Source organism: Oryza glaberrima, chromosome 5 (assembly GCF_000147395.1).
Source record: "Oryza glaberrima chromosome 5, OglaRS2, whole genome shotgun sequence".
NCBI lineage: Eukaryota > Viridiplantae > Streptophyta > Magnoliopsida > Poales > Poaceae > Oryza > Oryza glaberrima.
In genome coordinates this window covers 337,788-360,562 of record NC_068330.1, presented here as the reverse complement: position 1 = coordinate 360,562, position 22,775 = coordinate 337,788, and the positions used below count along the sequence as shown (strand labels likewise).

Here is a 22,775-nt window from a genome sequence, read left to right as displayed (position 1 = left end):
CCCTCTAGGATTGTTGTTACTGGTAGGAAGAGTACCTTGGTACTAGTTGTACTAGCAAAGAGTTGGCAAGATATTTCCAACTTTCTCAGACACGTTTCGACCGGTGGCTCTTCTAGTTCTACACCCTTAATTAATCTCTGTGTCCTGATGATCACCTTGCAATTGGCCATCAAACTGTCGCAGATAATTATAGTACTTACTTTGTACTGACAAGGATTAAACTTTTGTCCTTAGAGAATTCTGCCACACATGCATGCTTATGACCAAGGTCTGACTCATTTCATCTCTAATAATGCAACTGGGGAACAAAAATCCATCCAAGTTCTGCAAGATTATGAGAACACCTCAACTGGGTAGCAGGACAGTATCATTTAGAACATTAATCAAGTTATAATCCAAACAATACTCTGAATCTTGATATTAAAAAAGCAGGTAAACACAAAGCACCAAACATTTCTGAAGATCCAGCACGTTTGATTTGTTACCACTTCCAACCATAGCAATTTTTTTGGCATTTCGGTAATGCCAAATGTTGCTAGGGTTGATTTTGGCAAGAAATGAAACATGCCCAAAGAGCACATCATAATGTAAAGGTACCATTAACATAGGATCCGAAAAAAAGACGGGAAAGGAGGTATTTGTTCATGTTACATACAAAGAGTCATACAGAACCAAAGGGTTCAGAAATGAGGAAGGGGGAGGGTGACTCCGCACAATTTCTACTACTCCTCGTTTAGTCATTTATATCACATTATCAACACAGCAGTAGCATAACAATTACATAAGCATACAAATTAAAACAGTTGCTGCTGTGATATACTCTGGTAGCACATACGATTGTATTGACACACATTGATTATGAAACAAACAATGTGGTGGTACAGTACACTTCAGGCGGAGCCAGGTCTAGCAGAAGAGACTAACAAATACCAGGCAAACCCTGATCTCGCAGTTATCAATTTATTGGCTGAGTAGTTTGGAATCACAGGCCACAATCTTCACCTTGCCAACTTGTTCTGTAGTCTCCTCGTTCTTGAATGATGCTTCAGTCAAGATGAATGTCCATACATTGTCACAGAACCTGTAAGTGTGCAGGTGGCCCTGAGAAAAGAACATGCATCAGTAAACAGCCCAGCTACAAAATATCTGAAATACAGGCTCAAAAAGTTAGTCAATCATCCATCCTATCTAAGCTGTACCAGAGAACTTATTCTTAAATAAACAAAAAAAATCCATCAAATACAGGTCTGTTCGACATTGCGTCCAAAATGACAAGAGGCTTAAACTCATGTAACTAGAATGGAAAATTTCTGGAGCAGGATAGCAAGTTAGAAAAATAAAGAGTAAATTTCACAAAACTACATGTATTTTGTACAATTTATCACAAAACTACAGATTTAAGAGCTTGTTTCACAAAACTACAGATTTAGTATGCCCGTTTATCACAAAACTACAGGTACTTTGTACAATCTATCACAAAACTACAGATTTAAGAACTTGTTTCACAAAACTATAGAATTAGTGTATTCGTTTATCATAGAACTACACATTTAGTGTCTTCATTTATCACAAAACTACAAATTTAGTGTCTCCATTATCACAAAACTACAGGTTTTGACAATGCTAAAACCTGTAGTTTTGTGATAATGAAGACACTAAACCTGTAGTTTTATGATAAATGAAGATATTAAATCTGTAGTTTTGTGAAACAAGTTCTTAAATCTGTAGTTTTGTGATATATTGTGTAAAATACCTGTAGTTTTGTGATAAACGAAGACATTAAATTTGTAGTTTTGTGAAATAAGTTCTTAAATCTGTAGTTTTGTGATAGATCATGCAAAGTATATGTAGTTTTATGAAATTTACTCAAAAATAAATAAAACAGAGATTAATTCAAACTCCAGTTCATGATTTTTAAAATGGTAAAATTTCCATTAGCAAAACTCTAGTTCATGATTCTAAAATAGTAAGTCCAGTTTATGACTGATAAAACCATGTACATTTCTTAGCTAATGGTTAATGGAATGCCAGTTCTCCTGCATTTTCGTCAAAAATAAAACAGAACACGTAACATCTCAACACCACATATCATAAATGACATATTGTAGAGGTGATCCCTTCCTAATACAGCAATTCAGTGTGGGATTAACAATTCTTTGGAAAAGAAAAAGAGAACTGCGGTTTGTCAAAAGAGGGATTTCTTAAACCCACACAGTGACAGTTGTAAAAGAGTGGCCGGATATATGAATTTATCAATTATCGCATGTCTTCATACACTGGACATTATCAGGTAAAACACCAAAACAAATGAACTGGTAACTATGCTTCAACCATTTTCAGGCTAAACATACAAAATGGCTATGCAAACATTACATTTTACAAGTAAAAATGAAAATCAGAACATGCAATCTCCTTTGTGAATGTATGTCTTAGACAGCTGAATAGGTCCCAGCTGATGGGAGATTGGTCGAGAGTGCTCAGAGTTGAAAATTGAAAATTGATGGCCATGGTTGGATCATGAGGATTAAGTGTACTGCTAAATTGGAAAGGCCGAAACAACTTAAGGAACAACTAAGAAGGGGCAAGCAGCAGATTCACGAGAGTTCAGATGCCGACAAAACGTCATCTGCAATTTTGTAATATCATAAATGCTTTAACTGAAGATTTTTCCATAAGCCAAAACTAGAAATGGATGATAAAGGTGTGCCGTATTTAGAAGCTATAAGATAGCGTTTACCTCCTTTTGTTATGGGCATGGACCAGGCCCATGCAGCAGTTTAGGCATTATAAATTAGGAATTACTCATATAAAGGTAGGAGATTATCTAGTTAGGAAAGAGATGAGGTCTATTAGAAAGTTAGAGATAGAGATTGCACTGGTTTCTATGGTACTAGATATTAGTTCCTTGGATATCAAGCCTGTCCTCCCTATATATAAAGGGGTCCCACGTACTGCATTATCAATCAATCAATCAATGAATCTCTAAAGCTAGCCCTAGGCCTCAGAGCCTCTTAGCTCAGCAGGAAGAAGCCCTGCCTCTGCTATTAGAGGGCGAGTGCCCTATCCCCCAGTCTTTGCACCCTTACCCTAGCCAATCCATAACATTTGGTATCAGAGCCAACTGATGCTCCACCCTCGATGGCGTGCCGCGGGGATTTCAATTGGATGTGGAGATTTCGCCACCTTGAACCTCTCCCAACGTTCAATGGTGAGGATGATCCGCAAATTTGGTTGGAGAGTATTGAGCAGTTCTTTGTTGAGCAGCGAATTTATGGAGGAAGAGAAGTGGTGGATTGCATCAAGCCACCGGACCAGGTTTGCCGCAATGTGGTATGAGTTGATTGAGCGAGCCTACGGAATTCAAACTTGGCCAGAACTCAAGAAAAATATCAAACTTCGCTTTGATGATTTGCCGACTGCTACCATTGAAGTTCTTTCCAAGAAGATATCTGCTAGTGCTCGAAGACTATCTGTCCGCGAGGGGTGTAGTGTTATGGGCATGTACCAGGCCCATGCAGCAGTTTAGGCATCATAAATTACGAATTACTCATATATAGGTAGGAGATTATCTAATTAGGAAAGAGATGAGGTTTATTAGAAAGTTAGAGATAGAGATTGGACTGGTTTCTGTAATACTAGAGATTAGTTCCTTGGATGTCAAGCCTGTCCTCCCTATATATAAAGTGACCCCATGTACTCTTATCAATCAATCAATGAATCTCTAAAGTTAGCCCTAAGCCTCATAGCCTCTTTTAGCTCAGCAGGGAGAAGCCCTGCCTCTGCTATTAGAGGGCGAGTGCTATATCCCCCGGTCTTCGGACCCTTGCCCTAGCCAATCCATAACACCTTTCTAGTCTCCGGTAGCAATAGAGATCAATTCTTGCAAAACTATATCTAGGATAGCGTTTTACATACTTATCACATGGGTGCATGCATGCACCATAGCCCAGCAGGTTGTCATGGACAGATCTGTTCATCATCCAGGTGGATAGCTGCTATCAGGTAGTCGAATCTACAAGACAAACATGATCTTTCCAGCTATAACTAATTCTTAAATGCTATAGATTTAGCCCAACTCTTTTAGCATGGAGCAAAGCTCACCGATAACAACTACATAGCTACAGTAATATAATGCTCTTGATGCACCTTTCGTGAAAATGAGTCATATACAAATGCATCAATAGAATAACAAGAACAGTGCTGAACTATCTAGTGACTAATGGGACAAGAATAAACACGACAAAACGATTCACCCGAACTTGGTGAGCTGCCTGTTGCGTCTACAAATGGCCCAGAGGACTGATTGATACTACAAGCACAGTTAGAGGAGCAGAGCACTGAACTATGACAAGAATGGAGAACAGGGAAGTGTGATTATCGTACGAACCCAGCGATGAGCCCTAGATTGCTTGTGATCAGAAGGGAAATTGAGATGTTGAGTGGTCAAGTCGCTTCTTGGCACAAAAAAAAAAGGTATCTAGCAGAGTACCGTCTTATGTTTGGTACGGTTTCTAGCATCATTACTGGTTTGTTATTGAGCTCCAACGCTGTTTGCGGCTTGTTTCTCTTGCACAATATTGCAGATAAAGAAGTTCTAATAAATATGTACACACCAGGGTCACTTAGTTACTTTATTTCTTGTTTTGGTTTATGGGGAAAAATCAGTGTTTTAATATGGGCAATATTGCAATGTGTGAGTTTTTTTTTCTCGAAACCACAGGAGGACTGGGATTCATTTCATTAAGAAGAGAAATTGTACAACCGAGTGACCCAAAGGACCCCTACAGAAACACAAAAAAACATCACGGAACGCGACGTGCAACCGAAACACCCCCTAGGAGAAACTAGCCGTCCAGGGGGAGCAACCCACACAGAATTTCGAGGAGTGCCTTTGCTCCAGCAATACACCAAAGAGAACTCTCTCTAGCCACTGCATGCAAAACAGCCGAGATTCTCGGGGAGGCACCATTGAAGACACAATCATTGGGATGCTTCCATATTTCCCATGCCACTAGGATAATCAAAGAGTTCAGCCCTTTCTTTACCTCTTTAGGAGTATCCTTAACTGTTTTGAACCACCAGCTAGACAAGCGATTCATTGATGGTTGCAGTGCTGCAGCGCCCATCCAACCATTTGGAAGATTAAAAACCATACTTGCCAGGAAAAAACACAAGTCACCAAAATATGCTGTATAGTCTCCTCCTGATCGCATAGAGGACACACATCCGGGTGTGGCATTCCTAACTCGCACATGGTTGCGATGTGGTAGTTAGGGTCTGAGGCTATTGTAATGTGCGAGTTGCCTATATTTTGCATACTTTTGACTTCCATTTATAAAAAAGGGGCAAGGGGCCAGGAGTAAAGCGGATTACAGTAAGATACGTAAACAAGTCACCCATTGTTGGGCAAAAATATCAGTCCATTTCTGTGATTACCCCCAATTCACAAACAAAAAAGAATCTCTATCATGCCATAGAATAACAAACTACATGGGTATCAGAAAGAATGACACTAATCTTTATTCATAATTTCATTTTGGTGAGGATTATGCTGGCAAGAAAAGATCTTGACATTTCTCAGGCTTGTTTATCCAATAAAAGGTTTTTCTTTCTTTTCTTTTTTTTTGGGGCCAAACACAGATGAGCAGCTTGGAATCTGAGCAACTCAAGGAGTACTTGATGTGTTGCAAAATAAGATAAGTGGAAATATGCTTGTACAGCCGAAAAAATAAAAGCATATATGTGATAAGTGCAAGATTTGTCTGGTTATGCCCGTGTATTATGTTGCTGATAGGTCTTAATTCTGTTACTCGCTTACTCATTACTATAAAGTTTGTGCAATATCCCTCAGAACTCAGAGCAGCGTACACAGGACAGGTACGTGTCGAACGTGAATGGATTCCTTTATGAATAATAATAATAATAATATAATATATGCAAGAAACAAATTTTAGACTTGATTCCTTTAGCAAGGTGTGTACGGAAAAGAAAATCGAATGGCAACGCTGAATCCACAACCAAGTGTATCAATTCTAGCACTGGAGAAATTACATCACAAGCGCATATGAGTTCTCAAGCATAAATAATGAGTAGGCTCGAAACAGATAGAGATTAAAGTTATGCACAGCACAAGTAAGGCTTGGTTTTTTTTTGGGGGGTAGGAACAGCAACATTGCAACTCCGTGATAAGAGCAGATACCTTGATAGAAACCTTGCTCTTGACTTGGTTCTCCAAGGCTTCCGTCATAGACTAATCACATAGATGATAACAAACAAAATGAGGAGTCGAATTTTTCAATAGTATAGATAGTAATAGGTGGAAGGAGATATGGTAAGGTAGATACCTTATCAAACTGGACAAGAACTTGAATGGCGAGCTCCGGGCTGAGGGTGCCGCTGGAGACCATCTCGTCGAGCGTCTCAGTGAGGCACATGCCAATGGTGGACCTCCGGTAGAGCTCGAAGGTGGCCATGGGCGATGCGTGCGCCTAAACTTTTTGGGGTGGGGGGAACAAACAACAAAACTGTTGTTACTTGTAGTATTAAGAGAGGTTAAGGCTCTGAAATTAAGAGCTTCTTCCAGATCTAGAAGAGAAGAGAAGAGAAGCTAGGGTTAACGAACGAACGCGAGCAAATTCCAGACAAAAGTAGAGAGTTCCGGTGGGAGAGAGAGAGATGAATTCAGAGAAAGAAAGAAAGAAAGAGGATGGTCACCTGCAGGATCCCCTCCCCTGCTCTGCTCTGCTCTTGCCCGATGGAGATCGCGAGTCGGCTTGTTGGCGCAAGGAGAGGAGCGGAGGAGACGACGAGACGCCAGATTTCTCTTTATTTTACGCCAAAGAGAACCATTACTCGAGTTATTTTACAGGGAATATTTGCCACTCTTGGAAATGCTGCTATCCGCCCAAAACCAATTTTGGAAAATTTCAGGAAACGAATTCAGATTTTCTTTTTCTCGAAATCGGAAATATTTAGTATTTATAATTGCAATTATAGATAAATATAGCTCTTTTTCTCCAAGAAAATAAATTATACACCTAGTTATATTATTATTAATTGATAAAAATTATAAATATCGATTTATTGTTTCAGAGAGATATTGAGCTATATCTCTTCATGGATTTTAGAAGTTCAGCTTAAGGGGCTTTTATATTCCGATAAATATCTGTTACCGTATTCGCTCCATTTTCGTATTCGATAATATTTGATTCTATTTTTGTATCCGTGGTTTTCGTTTTCGAACAAAATATGGAAATGGAAACGATAAAAGAGTTTTTCGTCTTTTTCCAAAGCGTTTTCATCCCTACTCGAGTACTCCACCTTTATCTCAATTTTTTTACTACTTTAAAACTAGTTATTTCTTTATGATTATTGATGGCCCACATATATTGATAGTACTCAGAGAAAAAAAATGCAACAAATAAGGTTGGGGATTGTATCAACGGCAAACTCCTTAGACCACCAATAACCACTAGTTGCCGCTCTACACACCGCCACCACCACTCTTTTTTCCATTAGCTACCACTATTGTTCCTCCTCTCCGCCTTTACATGCATAGCCACACCCTCTAGTCATCAAGATGTCTTTTCCCCTCCCCCGTCATCATGCACACTATTGTTATGGTCACCGTTGAGGTTAGGGGTTGTCGGGTTTGCAGGGACTTGGAGTGGCAGGAGCTGGCCCGACAAAGAGCGGGGAAGCTAGATCGGACTCCTTCTTGCTGGATTTGACGATTCCCTAGCTTTCAAAAGGAAAAAGGAAAAGGCAGAGAGAGTTAGTGCGCGGAATGGTTGTAGAGCCACCGGACTTGAAGATGGATAGAATGGGGTAGTCCAAAATGAAATGTAAAGTTAGATGTTGTGTATATGAAAAAAAATGGTTAAACGATGATATAATATGAACACTTTCAAGAATATACAGTACAAACTACAATTTACCTTTTTTTTTTTCTCTAGCACAATTAAATATGAGTTGTCCATTACCCGATAGTCGCGCGATATGCTAAGCACACTACAGTTATCATCTGTGCACATCCATGGAGACCTTGACATCCAAGGGGGGGACGAAGTATACGCGGGCATAGCGACGACTAGGGAAATACTCTGTGAAAACGAGCTAAGTGTTGAAAACTCGTGAAATCATACCTAAAAGTTTAGTAAATTCATGAAACATTTGCTAGAGATATGTGTAGATTTGAAGTACATTCTCACCAAATGTCAAGTCCAAACTCAGCTTCATTTGAGAGTAATAAAAATGACAAATTTCAAGTGGATTTTCATTCCCAAATAAAGTTGAGTTTATTTGTCTTTTTTACCATTCACCTGAAAATAGTTACTATTCACCTAAAAATTATTTATTTTTACTCTCGAATAAAGCTAAGTTTGAACATAAGATTCGGTGAGAATGTAAATTTTTTCATGATTTTTCACGAGTTTTTAATACTTAACTCGTTTTCACGGCATATGTCCTCAAAATTTAGAATCAACAATTAACAACTTGTTACTGCTACGGGTTATCTTTTGGTACCAATATAATTAGGTGTACTACTTTATGTTTGATGTACTATTCCGCTGCACGTCGTCATGTTGACACTTTCACTACAGTAGATAGATAATCATATCTTCTTCCTCTTCTTTTTTTTTTAAAAAAAAATCATTTTCCTTCTTAAACAACACAGCATGAACTGCAGGCTGTAGATGCGTGCCGCCCTGTGCTTGATGATATGGTTGCGTGTTCGTATATGTGTTATATGTAATTAAGGTTGCAAAATATAAACTAAATAGAGATATAGCCGACCGACAAGGTGTATATACACTTGAATAATTAGATGGCCACTGCAGGCAAGCAATTAGACCGCAGAGGCACATCAGGGGAGGTATGAGGCAACTAACCATGTTCAAGGATTGTAGTTGGAAGCTCCAGTACCAGCCATCGCTATTGTCATTTTTGTCATACAATAAGCACTTCCAATTATGAAGCATTAATTAGCGGTCAGCAGTTTAAGCCATCGATTTAGTATGAATTCTGCAGGGTTTTATAGAATTCTGTGAAATTCTAATCAGAAAGGAATTGAGTGTTTTCAAGGAAAACATACGCCTGTAATTTGCAGGCTCGTGCATGAAATCCAACATACGGATTTTATCAGGTGATGAGAATTTGGAGAAAGATAAAGCTGGATAAACGAAGAGAGTGATTAAGAAACGACAGACAGCTAAGCATTCTTTTGTTTCTTCTTCAGAAAACAGATGGGCATTGTCACACTACAGTAGCTGTATGTAGCAGTCTAATTTGATACAATGAATGGGTAGCGGTGCAATGTTCAGCTAAAATTTGAGATTAAATTCAACCTTATTTTTAGCGAGGAAATTCAAATTAAAAGAAAAAAAAAACTAAATCTTTAGATGTCATCTTATAACTCAAGAAAACTTACAACTCAATTTGTCAAGCATTCAACTCAGATGTTCCAATTCTCATTTAAAAATAGCGTATCCCACGATTCAAGTTTTTTTAACAAATCCAAAGCGTTATAGTCGAGATAGGAAGCTTTCACTTTTGATGGAAAAAAAATCCAATTCGGCAGTTACAAATCGGTTAATTATTTATTTAGTGGTAATTTCGAACTTCTATTGTTTTAATTTTTAAGAAATGACAAAACAGCTAGTAGCAGCTATCGAGAACTTGTTTTATTTCTTCTTCAGAAAACGGATGGGCATTGTCAGACTACAGTATAGGATGGGGAAATCTAATCCCTTGTTTTTCAGATGATGGGTCCTCCCTGGAGTGTGGGAAAGGGTTGCAGTACAAATTTTAGGTTAAATTCAACTATTTAAAAAATAAACCTTGTGATGTCAGCTTATATCTCAAAACAGAACTTATGACTCTATCAAATTTGTCAAACACTCAACTCAAGAGATGAGCTTTCATCGAAAATATAGTACCATATGCCTCGATTTCTTACAATGTCCAATGCGTTATAGTCGAGACAGGAAAATAAAACAACTTACCATTCGACAGCTACAGATGGGTTAATCAATTTGTTTCCTGGTAATTTCGCAAATAACCGCCTCATCTTCTAGAAATGCAAAGAGTTTGTCGCGGGGAGAAAAGGGTTGGGGGGCCTTTCTTCCTGGGTTCAGTTCAGTAGACTTGCCGTTTAAGTTCTTCAGACTTGACGATGATGATGCAGCAGCAGCAGCAGCAGAAGCTTTAATAATGCTTGGAGCCAGCAACAGCAAAGAAAGGGAAATCCATCCATTAAAAATGACATTGCAACCAACCAAAACCAACAATGGACTACTTCCATACAGACCCTCTCAAGATTCTTGTACTCCCTCCGTTTCAAAATATTTGACACCGTTGACTTTTTAGCATATGTTTGACCGTTCATCTTATTAAAAAAATTTGTGAAATATGTGAAACTATATGTGTCCATGAAAGTATATTTAACAATAAATCAAATGATATGAAAAGAATAAATAATTACTTAAATTTTTTGAATAAGACGAATGGTCAAACACGTGCTAAAAAATCAATGGTGTTAAATATTTTGAAACGGAGAGAGTCCTACATCATTTTCAGGAGTTGTATTGTAATTCTGACAATTAGAGGATAGTTGTAGATTTATTATAATAAGGTTGATTAGTTCTCTGTAGAATATACCATTTGCAGAAATGGTCTCGAACGACTGCAGGAGCCAATAGGAACTTAACAAAGAAAATTAAGAATGAAAATAAGATTCTTTTTTTTTTTTGTTGAGAGAGAGAAGTTGCTAGTACAACAATCTGCAGATTTGAGAAAAAGGAAGAAAAGTTTTGGATGGGTTTGCAAAATGCAGAGAGAGAAGAAGGAGGAGGAGGCGGAAGAGTTTGTGGCGAGGAGGCTTCCAAATCAGTCGCTATCATACATCTCCCTCCCTTAAATCTCATCAACCCCCCCAAAATTTGTTACTTTCGGAGTATTTATTTACTAGCGCGACAGTGCCAATTTCGCGGCATCTACTGCTTCTGCTGCTGCATGCTCCTACTCGTCGCCGGCGATCTATCTCGCCGCCCTGCCTCCGCCGAGATCGACATCCAGGTACTTACTTGAACCCTCCTCTTCCCTTTCCCGGCTATAAAGATTCGTTTTTTTTTTCTCTCGATCTCCTCGCACCCCTCTCAACTCGCCCAAATTCGCCGGCGTTTCGTGGAGGTGGCGGCCTGGTTGGGGCAAACTCCTTCCGTTTAATCTTTCCAATTCCAATTCCAATTCGGTGGATGCAGCGGCGATGATGCTTTGCGGCGTCGCCTTGATTCCGCGCTCGACAATCTACTGTTTTTATAGATAAGATCTTCAGTGAGCGAGATGCCATCCCTGCAGCTGCTGCAGTTGACGGAGCGTGGCCGGGGACTCTTGGCCTCAAGGAGGTAACAAAAGTGCTTCGCCCAAAATACTTTCTTCTTCTTCTTCATCATCCTTTTGCTCCAACCTGGAATTTTATAAGAAGAACAAGGAAAAGAAACACATTCTTGTTTGTGTGGGAACAGGAAAACTCTTGCGGTTGTTTCTGGCGCGCTGCTTGCCGGAGGAGCTTTGGCGTATGCACGCTCAAGCCAAGGCCAACGGAGAAGGCGTTCAGAGGGTGACGATGCCACCACTGCATTGGCCAGGAATGGGGACAGGATGGGCCAAAATGGTGTGGATGGTAGATTGGCCGGAACAAAGCGAAGAAAAGGTGGCCTCAGATCTCTTCATTTCCTTGCTGCCATCCTACTGAAGAAGATTGGACCAAATGGCACCCGCTACCTTCTTGGCTTGACGTTAACTGCGGTAATTTCTGCCATTCTATGCTGCTGCTGCTGCACTCATTTCTCTATGTACATTCTTTTTTTTATAGAAAAAAATAAGATCATGATAAGTTCGTATCAGTAGTTCCCACGAAATAATTTCAAGCATCGAACAATTTGTAGTGCATAGAGAAAACATTCTATGATATGTAATAGTACCTAACACTGGATTTTCAAAAGCTATACATAACCTTATTAACTAAACAATAATATAAAATATTATTGTCAGCATTATAACAATTTCTTTTGCAGGTGTTACGTACTGCTGTGGGACATAGATTAGCAAGAGTCCAAGGCTATTTGTTTAGGGCAGCATTTCTTCGGCGTGTTCCAACCTTTACACGCCTAATCATCGAAAACCTAATCTTATGCTTTCTTCAATCCGCCGTATACCAGACCTCAAAATACTTAACAGGGTCTTTGAGTCTGCGCTTCAAGAAAATTTTGACAGATCTTGTCCATGCTGATTATTTTCAGGTACATTTTGGATCAATGTTGATTTTTTATTGGTTGAATTATTTGTTACTTCCCATTGCACACGTACCTCACTTGCATTCATCCCCTGTAATATCCTAAGAGTACCTTCCTAGCTTCTGTCTATCAATGGTATTATTCCAGCTGGTATGCCTGGGAGGACTGTGTCGTACATTGTTATAATGGTTGAAGAACTAAACTAGTGACCACTGCAGCCAAGATAATAGCTGATAAAACTAGAGTTTTTCATGCAAAGCATAGCTTTGCTATAGAACATAAATTTAAAAAATATCCTAAAAGTGTAGTGAACTGGGGGTTCACCATGCTATATTTATGTGCCAACCCTTATTTATAAGAATGTGTAATTTCATTCAACAATTTCAATCATTCCGTAGTTGATAGCCAAGGGTGTATTATTAATACTCGGCGGATATCATCAACCGTGCTAATCTTGGTATGGAAGTAATGTACAAACATGATGCTCACAACTTCCTGATATGTCAAAAAGAGATGTCTTTTCCTCACTGAGAAATCCAAAGAACCGGAAAACTTTTAAATGATCCTGTTGAATTTGACTTCATATTTTAAAGTACTGACTCCTGAAACTGAAATTGTTGATTCATATGTTTCTCATACCCCATCGAGAAAATTGATTTTACCAGTTTCTGCCTGAGGTTATCTTCCCTGGATTGGTTAAGAAATAACTTTCTATTTGTTCTAGCTGGTTTCGGTATTGAATTATCATATTTCTCATTTGTCAGTGATTTTCCTATGCTATTGAATTTTGCAACAAATTATAGATATGTTACTAATTACATTGTCTTGTCATAATTAAGATTGCGAGGTTTCTTCATTTTTATATTTATGTAGTTCCAGATCAGATTAATTTATTTTTTTTGTTAATTATTGTGGAATTACAGTTGACTAACTTGTGTGTGCATCTTTTAGGATAGAAATTAGCCCATCTTTTGATAATTTACTTAACACCTTCCATTATGATATACAACCTTAATAAGGTATATCACTGCTTCTTTTTTGCTGTATGGACAATTGCAGAATATGGTTTACTACAAAATTTCACATGTGGATCATCGAATATCAAACCCAGAGCAAAGGATTGCTAGTGATATTCCAAAGTTCTGTTCTGAACTAAGTGAACTTGTACAGGATGATCTAGCTGCAGTTGCAGAAGGATTAATATACACCTGGCGTCTCTGTTCTTATGCAAGTCCAAAATACATGCTCTGGATTGTGGTAATTTTCTAATTGAAAAGCTTGATTGCCATTTCATCTAGTAATGATACCCTTTAACAATTAGGATTAGTGATCAAATTATGCTACATTCCTCTTCTTTTCACTGATTCTGTAATGTAGATGGCCACTGCTTTCTCACCTTGTTATCTTATTAGAATATTAGATATTATTAAAAATAAATGCTTTTCAGGGATATATACTAGTTGCGGGTGGAGCAATTAGAAATTTCTCCCCTGCTTTCGGAAAGCTGAAATCCACAGAACAGCAACTCGAAGGAGATTATCGTCAACTTCATTCACGATTAAGAACTCATGCTGAGAGTGTGGCATTTTATGGTGGTGAGAACAGAGAAGCATATTATATCATGCAGCGTTTCCAGGCTCTTATTGGGCACCTGAATCGTGTACTCCATGAAAACTGGTGGTTCGGCATGATTCAAGATTTCTTTCTGAAGTATTTTGGTGCAACTGTAGCAGTTGTCCTCATTATTGAACCTTTCTTCTCTGGCCACCTCAGACCTGATTCATCCACACTTGGAAGGGCTGAAATGTTAAGTAATCTTCGATACCACACAAGCGTAATCATATCACTGTTTCAGTCTCTTGGGATCCTATCTATAAGCACAAGACGTTTAAATATTCTAAGGTAAAGCCATATCTTCTGCACACTACTGATAACATATAGGTCCAGTTCTGTCATTGCAGGCGGCATTTTGCATGCAGAAATTAGTGGGTGCTGTGTGCGGCCTACCAATCTAATTATCTGAATCTGTTTTAATGTTTTCTGTAAATGCATTTTATCAATTGGCAAGTCTTATGCTGCTAACTAAATACCTATTTGTTGCAATGATTTCAGATAAACATGTTAGTTCCAAACTTGATAATTTGCAACTGCACATCAATGCAGAAATAATGGGCTTGTTCACTTTGTTGCCAAAATCAACATTACCAAAATCTGGTAATGCCAAATTTTAGCATTGGATGTGTTTGGTTTGATGCCTTTTCAAATTTGGATGGTGTTTTTGTGAGAGGAAGCTTTCGGAACTACCAAATTTTGGTAGGATGACATTGGTAAGCGCATGTTTAGTTTGTTCCCCTACCAAAATTTGGTAACACCAAAATTTTGTAGCGTTGAAAGTGGCGATATAGACATAAAGTGAACAAGCCCAATCTTATTACAAGCTGCATGCACAAATGAACTAGTTGTCCAGTGAAGATTCTACCAACTAAAGAGGTGGTGGTGGGATGACAGAGTCACCACCATGACTAGGTTCTTTAGGCAGGAGAGATTTTGTCACAAACCATAAAGATCATAAACCAGTTGCCATTCTCCATTTCTCATGAAGAGCATTTCACTTCTTGGTTGCTATTCCAAGTATAACTCATATATTTGTCTGTGTATTGTTTCGGTGGAATATAAGTATACATGTTTCCTGTTCCTAATATATTTTACATATCTTTGCCCTTTTTAATATTTCATTGTTCTGTTGAAATCACACAATTTATGACATTGTATGCTGTTCATGGGGCAAACTTAATGGTGACCTTTACCACCATGGGTTGCATTTGCTATCTTTGAATTACTCATTTTCTTCCAACATGATTGTGACGCAAATGAACTTCCACTATTTTTTTTTCAGTGGCTATGCAGACCGCATTCGTGAGTTACTGGATGTTTCACGTGAACTGTCTGGGGTTCGTGATAAATCGTTAAATCATAATTCCTCTGCTGGAAATTATATCAGTGAAGCAAACCATATCGAATTCTCGGGTGTTAAGGTAATAACTGCATAAACTGAAGGAGGGTCATAGTCGCTATCTACTTCCAAAGTTCTCATATCAGGTCCTTGCAGGTGGTGACGCCTGCTAGCAATGTCTTGGTTGATGATTTAACTCTCCGAGTAGAAAGGGGTTCTAATCTTTTGATCACTGGTAATCCTCCCCTATCAAATGAATTTGGTTTAGCAACTTTTAACTTTTGTGATGTAAGCTGCACTTAACATTAAATTGATTGAAATTTGACCTTCTAAACAGGAGAAGATTGGGAATATATGTACCAGTGCATCTGTGCATGTATATTTCCTTTATATTTTGTATATCATCCTAAATCATCTGCTGTTATTTGATTACGTGGTTATGAAATAGTATGTGTCATGAGATGGTAGTTGCTATATCCACGTCTACTCTAGCCTCTGTTGATACCACTATGCAATTGTGAACTGTTCCCATGATTGCCTGTGCCTTCCCTCCCAACACATCAAATATGTAAAGTGATTCTGTTATTATTTCCATTCTTACTTTGTATTTGTCTATTCTATTTTCAATTCACTATCTGTGCTCTTAGGGCATAAACAATAGTTTCAAAATCGTAGGTTCTACAGTAGTAATTGAAAAGTCTTGTTGATGTCAGAAATTTTCTAAAAGAAAACCAATAAAAAAATACTGGCCCAAGGTTAACTACAGCATCATATTGCAAGTTCTGTGATTACATTAACGAAAAATTGCTGCTGTCTCGAAAGGCACTCATTTGCTAGTCATATTAGTTACCAGAGGTGCTACTACCAAGTTGAAACCATTACTGCTTTTGAAGGGCATGCTCCAAATTTACTGCTTAAAATTGTTGGATTATCTTATTTTGCATGTTGTGTTACAGATATTTCAAGTTTGATACATCTTTGCATGATATGATAACAAACTTAATCGTCCATTGACTTCTCTTATTTCAGGTCCGAATGGTAGCGGAAAAAGTTCTCTTTTTCGGGTCCTTGGAGGCTTATGGCCATTAGTTTCTGGTCATATTGTCAAACCGGGTGTTGGCTCTGATCTTAATAAGGAAATTTTCTATGTCCCGCAAAGACCATACACAGCTGTTGGTACACTTCGTGAACAGCTAATTTATCCTCTTACAGCAGATCAGGAGATTGAACCCCTTAGCTACGATGGCATGGTGGACCTTCTAAAGAATGTAAGTAATAGGATTCATATTGATACTCAATTTCCATTTATATTATGCTTTATTGATCTACTACTGAGTACAGGGACCTGCTGGATTGTAACCTTGCTCCTTATGCAGGTTGACTTGGAATACTTGCTAGAACGCTATCCTCTTGATAAGGAAGTTAACTGGGGTGATGAATTGTCCCTTGGTGAGCAACAAAGATTAGGAATGGCAAGGTTATTCTACCATAAACCAAAGTTCGCCATCCTTGATGAGTGTACTAGCGCTGTGACAATTGATATGGAAGAACGCTTTTGCAAAAAGGTTCGAGCAATGGGAACATCATGCATAACGATATCTCATCGCCCAGCTTTAGTTGCGTTTCATGACATTGTTTTGTCTTTGGATGGTGAAGGAGGGTGGGATGTCCAGCACAGAAGGTTGTAACCCTGAAATAACTCACTGAATGTTTGCACTCTAAAGTTAATTCGGTAGAAATTTAATTTTGCTCATGATTTTGCAGGGATGACTCATCCTTTTCTACTGAAGAGTCTGACTATACATTATTGGAAACTGATCGTAAATCTGATGCGCTTACTGTTCAAAGGGCATTTATGGGCAGGGCAAAGGTATATGATTTCTGAACATTTCTTACTTCATATTCTTTTGTTAATAACTAATATTGTCTGTGCCGCTGTTTTATGTGTTTTTTTCCATACTAGAGCAATGCTTCATCAAGGTCCAAAGAACATTGCTACACTACAAAGGTTATAGCAACTTCTCCCAAGTTGGAAATAGAACAAACAATACAAACACATAGAGTCCCGCATTTACAGTGCTTCCCAAGGCCTCTGCCTGCCAGAGTAGCTGCAATGGTCAAAATATTGGTATGCTATGTTCTGTTTGGTACTTCGCTAGTTTTCTCTCGTTGTTATTCCTCAACAAGTCAATATTCAGATAATACGGTACCCTAGTTACTGCAGATATTATTGCTAGGTAATACTCGGTTGCTCCTGTCTGCAAGTTAATGTATATCTGCAGATGCTAGAAATTTTAGTTTCTTAGTATACTAATGTAAGTATATACTTATGGAACTTGACAATTCCTTAATCCTTATTTGCCACTGGAATTTCCATGCAATCTCTTATGTGCCCCTGATGTCTCACTGATATCTGTCCCTGGACCCACATGTCATTGAAAGAACAAGGGGCAAATAAGGGAATGGGTAAACTTTCAGGGGCAAATAAGGAATTTATCTGGGTAAACCTGGACATATATCTAACCAAGCATATGGATTTATCTCATGGAAGCTTGTCTCAGATGTTAATATATTACTTAATTCTAATGCTGTTCTGATTTCCTTGCTCTTCAGGTTCCTAAGCTACTTGACAAACAAGGAGGGCAGTTGCTTGCTGTTGCACTACTTGTTTTCTCTCGAACTTGGATCTCAGACCGAATTGCTTCACTGAATGGTTGGCTTTGTTCAATATCTTACTAATGTCAGAACTCAGAAGAGCTGCAAATGAATTTCTTTCTGATACATCTCATTTTGTCAGGGACAACTGTTAAGTTTGTCTTGGAGCAGGACAAAGCTGCATTTATTCGTCTGATTGGTATCAGTGTCCTGCAAAGTTCTGCAAATTCTTTTGTGGCCCCATCTTTGAGGTAATCTGGGAGTACCTTCATTTCAGAAATTATTTTGCACTTTTATCATGGTATATTGAATAATCACTTCATGTTCCAGTATGAATAAAGCACCTGATGCTTTCTGGTCAACTCTTTGTCTAAAATATTATCATCTTCTCTAGTTGAGAGCTATTGACCTGTTGTAAAATTGAAATGCTCTTTGGGTGAATGTTTAGATGCTGGTAGATTTATGACTATTTCTCCATACAACTGAATTCATGGTTTTAATAATCTGTATTTTCACAGAACCCTTACTGGAAGACTTGCCCTTGGATGGCGGATTCGCCTGACCAATCATTTGCTTCAATATTATTTGAAAAGAAATGCATTCTACAAGGTACATCCTCTAGCGAACTGCATAGTAATAGTCTTCTTTTTAGTTGATGCTCAGTGACACTCAGAAGGGACGGTCTTTAAACATTAGGAAGGGTTGTCCGCCGGACTTGGCCCCTTTTATGAGGTTTAGACAGTGCGTTTGTCACTTGATGTCTCAACACTTGCTAAGTTCGCACCTTGTTTTAGTTTGGTGTGCAGTGGACCTGGGTTTTAGAGTTTAAGAATGAAAATGCATATTGCAACAGATGTAATACTAAGGGATTTTTGACTTAGGCTAAGTTATTCTAGTATATGCTTTTAGGTATTCAACATGTCAGGTAAAAGTATTGATGCAGACCAAAGATTAACACTTGATGTGGATAAATTGACCACCGACCTTGCTGGCTTAGTTACTGGAATGGTAAAACCACTTGTCGACATTCTTTGGTGAGTTATCTTTGGTATCAAGCATTCATATCTATACTTTGTTTCACTTGGTACATATCTATCATATCTAAAAACTCACTGTAATATAAAAATCAAAACAAATTTACTAGGTTTACATGGAGAATGAAGCTTTTGTCTGGGCGAAGAGGAGTTGCTATATTGTATGCTTACATGCTGCTAGGTTTGGGCTTCCTGAGAGCTGTATCCCCAGACTTTGGTCATCTTGCTGGGCAAGAACAAGAGCTTGAAGGAACTTTCAGGTTAATACTGCATACTTTCTTTCGTCTTTGCAGACCTGACTGCTTTGCTGATTTTTCTAGTTTCCTAGTTTTAACCTGGTGAACTATGTTACAAGGTTCATGCACTCGAGACTGCGAACACATGCTGAATCAATTGCTTTCTTTGGTGGTGGATCAAGAGAGAAAGCTGTGAGTTCCTTCACACTAGATACATAATACTTAAAATTTGTTTATGCCTGCTTGCCATTGTATTTGTTATCTGTCTTCTGGTTATATTATTTTATTGTGAATCATGAATAACAATGGGTAATTCAATGCCAGTTCCGTATTTCATACTTAACAATGATATATATTAACCATGATGTCTTGTTTATATTTTAATAGTTGGCTTCTTTAGATATATCCAGTTATTAAGTTTGTTCTGTTCTGTTTGACTTGTTTATATTCTAGGTAATGAAATAAACTATGATTCCTGTTTCTGTTTTTTAATGCAGTTTCCCTGTTATGACCCATTGTTCTTGCATTTATTGAATCCTTTTTATCAAAACAAATCTTCAGAAGTTAGCTTTTAGGAGAAGCTAACACATAGCTATTGCACCCTAAGACAAGAACATTCATAAGGCATCCTTTGTTGTTTGTATGCTTTATGCTTTGTTATTTTACATGCTGTGTTCCATAAAGTATCAATTGACTTGCTGACTCCATAATATGATACAATGGTGTACGTTACCTTTTGTTCTTTCAAGTTTTTACTTAGCTAGACTTTTTGGTTTTTTATTTTTCTTTTCAATAGTGTTTTCTGCACTATTTTGTTAGATATGATGAACTATAGTTTTTCTGCTAATGATTTATTCTCATATATCAGATTGTTGAGGCTAAATTCATGAAATTGCTTGACCACTCAAAGATTCTGTTGAGAAAGCAGTGGCTTTATGGTATTGTTGATGATTTTGTAACAAAGCAACTCCCTCACAATGTAACATGGGGTCTTAGTTTGTTATATGCTCTAGAGCACAAGGGTGACAGAGCTTTGACTTCAACTCAAGGTTAATAATCATCAAAACTCGAGGGGAGTTGGCACAACCACATTATTTCATCTTGAACTACACTAAATATTCTACTTTTATTTTGTACAACAGGAGAGTTGGCACATGCTCTGCGGTTCTTGGCATCTGTTGTGTCACAAAGTTTCATAGCCTTTGGTGACATTCTTGACTTACACAAAAAGTTCCTTGAACTTTCTGGTGGGATTAACCGGATTTTTGAGCTTGAGGAGCTTCTTCGTGTATCTCAAAGGGGTATATTTCAGATGGCTATGACTTCATTAATTTTTTCTTTAATTTCTTGGTGAAAGCATTCTTTTCCAGTACTTCATACATAGTAGGGTACAGTGATCATGCATTTCAATAGTAGCATTACAACCTTACAGGGCAATAGATAATCTTCTAGTGAGGCTATTCTATGGTATGCCCCTGTTTTCCTTAAAGATCTATTACATTATCCTATGACATGGCTTTTCTTGAGGAGTCTATAAGTGCTGTGAAACAACCTGTCTGATTCGGTTGAATGACAATTTCATGTTCATAACGTTATCAATCAACTGATGATATGCTCACTTTTTGAGCTTTCATTATATCTATTCATGGTAGCTAAGTATTGACTTTCGAACTGTTGTTTCCCTAGATACTTTTGTGCCTTCCGATGCCACTAGTGCAGAAGAAACCATTTCATTTCACGAAGTGGATATTGTAACACCATCGCAGAAACTGTTGGCTAGCAAGCTGTCGTGCAATGTGGTACAAGGGAAAAGCCTTCTTCTGACTGGTATGTGGCCTTTCTTCTGGCAACCTTTGAATACCTTTAATTGAGCAGTAACGGTATGCTGACATTTTTTTTTCTTTTTACCTTGGTTCCTGCAGGCCCCAACGGTAGTGGAAAGAGCTCTATTTTCAGAGTTCTGAGAGATTTATGGCCAGTGTGTTCCGGGAGAGTTACCAAACCTTCAGATGGGATGTTTCATGTTCCTCAGCGTCCATATACCAGCTTGGGTACTCTGAGAGATCAGATCATATACCCTCTCTCAAGGGAGGAAGCAGAGATGAAGATTTGTTCGTTATACAATGATGGTAGGTGTCACTTACCTATTGGAATATCTGGTGTTGAATAAATAACAGCTGTATATTTCAACCTTGTATTGTTCTATTTACAATGATACGGAAACTCAACGGCAATCCAGGTAACGGGTCTAGTGCTTCTAATCTGCTGGATGATCACCTGAAGACAATTCTAGTGAATGTTCGGTTGGTCTATCTTCTAGAAAGAGAAGGATGGGACTCAACTTCAAACTGGGAAGATGTTTTATCGTTGGGAGAACAGCAGAGGCTTGGGATGGTCAGTGTAAACTCTGTTTCAGTCTGTTAATTGCGATGACCAGTTGCCTCTTAAATCCCTTTTTATTGAAGTTGGAGCTGCTGTTTTCTTGCAGGCCCGTTTGTTTTTCCACCATCCTAAATTTGGTATTCTTGACGAATGCACGAAGTATGTGCTGAGCCATGACTTCGATTGACATTTCTTCTCTTTATTTGCTGATAAATTAGTGCGGTTCCTAAAAGATATACTTCATTGCAGTGCTACAAGCGTTGATGTTGAAGAGCATTTGTACAAGCTAGCAACTAGCATGGGCATCACTGTGATTACTTCCTCGCAAGTAAGTATTGACATGATTCTTGTGATAATGACCTGCTGTGATCATCATGATTGTTGGTAGCAAACATTAGTCCACTGTAGCACTGAAGCTTGTCCATCCTGAATGAATGGCTGAATCTATGCTAGCTACCAGACACCTTAGCTTTTAGTGTTGCTGAATCCTTACCCTGTTGTTAGCAGAGGCCAGCTTTGATCCCCTTCCATTCCTTGGAGCTGAAACTCATCGACGGAGAAGGAAACTGGGAGCTATGCGAGATCCACCAATGATTTGTCTGACCGGTTCGCATTTCTCGGCATTCGGCTTCCCAGTCCCAGCTGCTGGCCTGCTGCTGCTTGTTGATGTCAGGCTGTCTAGAAGTGTGTACAATTGCAAAGCAGCTGTTGTGAGTGAAAAGTACAGGTTTTCAGTCTCATTGTCTTTGAACAAAGAAAAAAAAAAGACCTTGTCGACAATTTGGCGTAGAACATGGCATTTGTAGTTTAGTTCATACGGAGGTAGGTGATGGGAGTTGCAGGGATGAGCATAGAGAGATGTGGTATTTGTTTTTAAGTAGATAATAAATGATAAGGTGATAGTACAGTACAGATCTTCCGGCATTGTTAATATTAATTCGATAAGTAATAATGTGGCTTCCTTCTTGCTGCCATCAAGTTATGGCATATAATGCATGAAAATATTGCATGTAAATGCCTAGTGATTCTTGAATATTGGGTTTGAAGTTGTATCGGAGTATCAGACTGCTGCTTCTTGTCCCCTTCTTGCAACTGCGTTATTGATTCTTCAAGCTTTGGGTTTGTTTGTCTTTACAATGCTGGTTCCTCATGAATGCCTGTGTAATAAATTATTGCTCTTGGAGATTCGTAATATTTTTGAAAAATGTATGTAATTGAT

At 38.3% G+C, this 22,775-nt stretch overlaps 2 protein-coding genes across 4 annotated transcripts; one reads left to right on the top strand and one right to left on the bottom strand.

Moving 5' to 3' along the window:
- Positions 1–583: 583 nt before the first annotated feature.
- Positions 584–6,851, bottom strand: LOC127774084 (transcription initiation factor IIA subunit 2). Of its 3 annotated transcripts, none has more exons than XM_052300357.1 (4): positions 6,715–6,851; positions 6,345–6,585; positions 6,200–6,250; positions 584–1,101 (listed from the first exon to the last, which is right to left on the bottom strand). In XM_052300357.1, exons 2-4 carry the CDS (start codon positions 6,471–6,473, stop codon positions 961–963), a joined length of 321 nt encoding a protein of 106 aa, XP_052156317.1. In that variant the 5' UTR covers positions 6,474–6,585; positions 6,715–6,851; the 3' UTR covers positions 584–960. The 3 variants fall into 3 exon arrangements, with proteins under 3 accessions (XP_052156317.1, XP_052156319.1, XP_052156318.1); XM_052300359.1 differs by having other exon boundaries at positions 6,345–6,493; positions 6,715–6,843; XM_052300358.1 differs by having other exon boundaries at positions 6,345–6,488; positions 6,715–6,842.
- Positions 6,852–10,867: 4,016 nt separating this feature from the next.
- LOC127773361 (ABC transporter D family member 1) lies at positions 10,868–22,648 on the top strand. The gene is made up of 26 exons (XM_052299425.1): positions 10,868–11,076; positions 11,323–11,405; positions 11,526–11,808; positions 12,078–12,302; positions 13,356–13,553; positions 13,744–14,198; positions 15,193–15,331; positions 15,406–15,484; positions 16,279–16,517; positions 16,626–16,930; positions 17,014–17,119; positions 17,213–17,377; positions 17,863–17,962; positions 18,047–18,155; positions 18,423–18,513; positions 18,814–18,938; positions 19,049–19,198; positions 19,294–19,366; positions 20,043–20,223; positions 20,317–20,475; positions 20,861–21,001; positions 21,097–21,303; positions 21,414–21,568; positions 21,663–21,715; positions 21,806–21,884; positions 22,064–22,648. The coding sequence occupies exons 1-26, from the start codon at positions 11,014–11,016 to the stop codon at positions 22,148–22,150; spliced, it is 4,050 nt and encodes a 1,349-aa protein (XP_052155385.1). The 5' UTR covers positions 10,868–11,013; the 3' UTR covers positions 22,151–22,648.
- The last annotated feature ends 127 nt before the right edge of the window (positions 22,649–22,775 follow it).

Bases quoted from the DNA above. Each gene is read 5' to 3' on its own strand.
- LOC127773361 (XM_052299425.1), top strand. From the start codon at position 11,014: ATGCTCCTACTCGTCGCCGGCGATCTATCTCGCCGCCCTGCCTCCGCC. The intron at 17,963-18,046 runs GTTGGCTTTGTT...TCATTTTGTCAG, and splicing joins CCGAATTGCTTCACTGAATG to GGACAACTGTTAAGTTTGTC. The intron at 21,569-21,662 runs GTCAGTGTAAAC...GTTTTCTTGCAG, and splicing joins AACAGCAGAGGCTTGGGATG to GCCCGTTTGTTTTTCCACCA.
- LOC127774084 (XM_052300357.1), bottom strand. From the start codon at position 6,473: ATGGCCACCTTCGAGCTCTACCGGAGGTCCACCATTGGCATGTGCCTC. The intron at 6,251-6,344 runs GTATCTACCTTA...CTATGTGATTAG, and splicing joins TTCTTGTCCAGTTTGATAAG to TCTATGACGGAAGCCTTGGA. The intron at 1,102-6,199 runs GTATCTGCTCTT...TTCTTTTCTCAG, and splicing joins AGAGCAAGGTTTCTATCAAG to GGCCACCTGCACACTTACAG.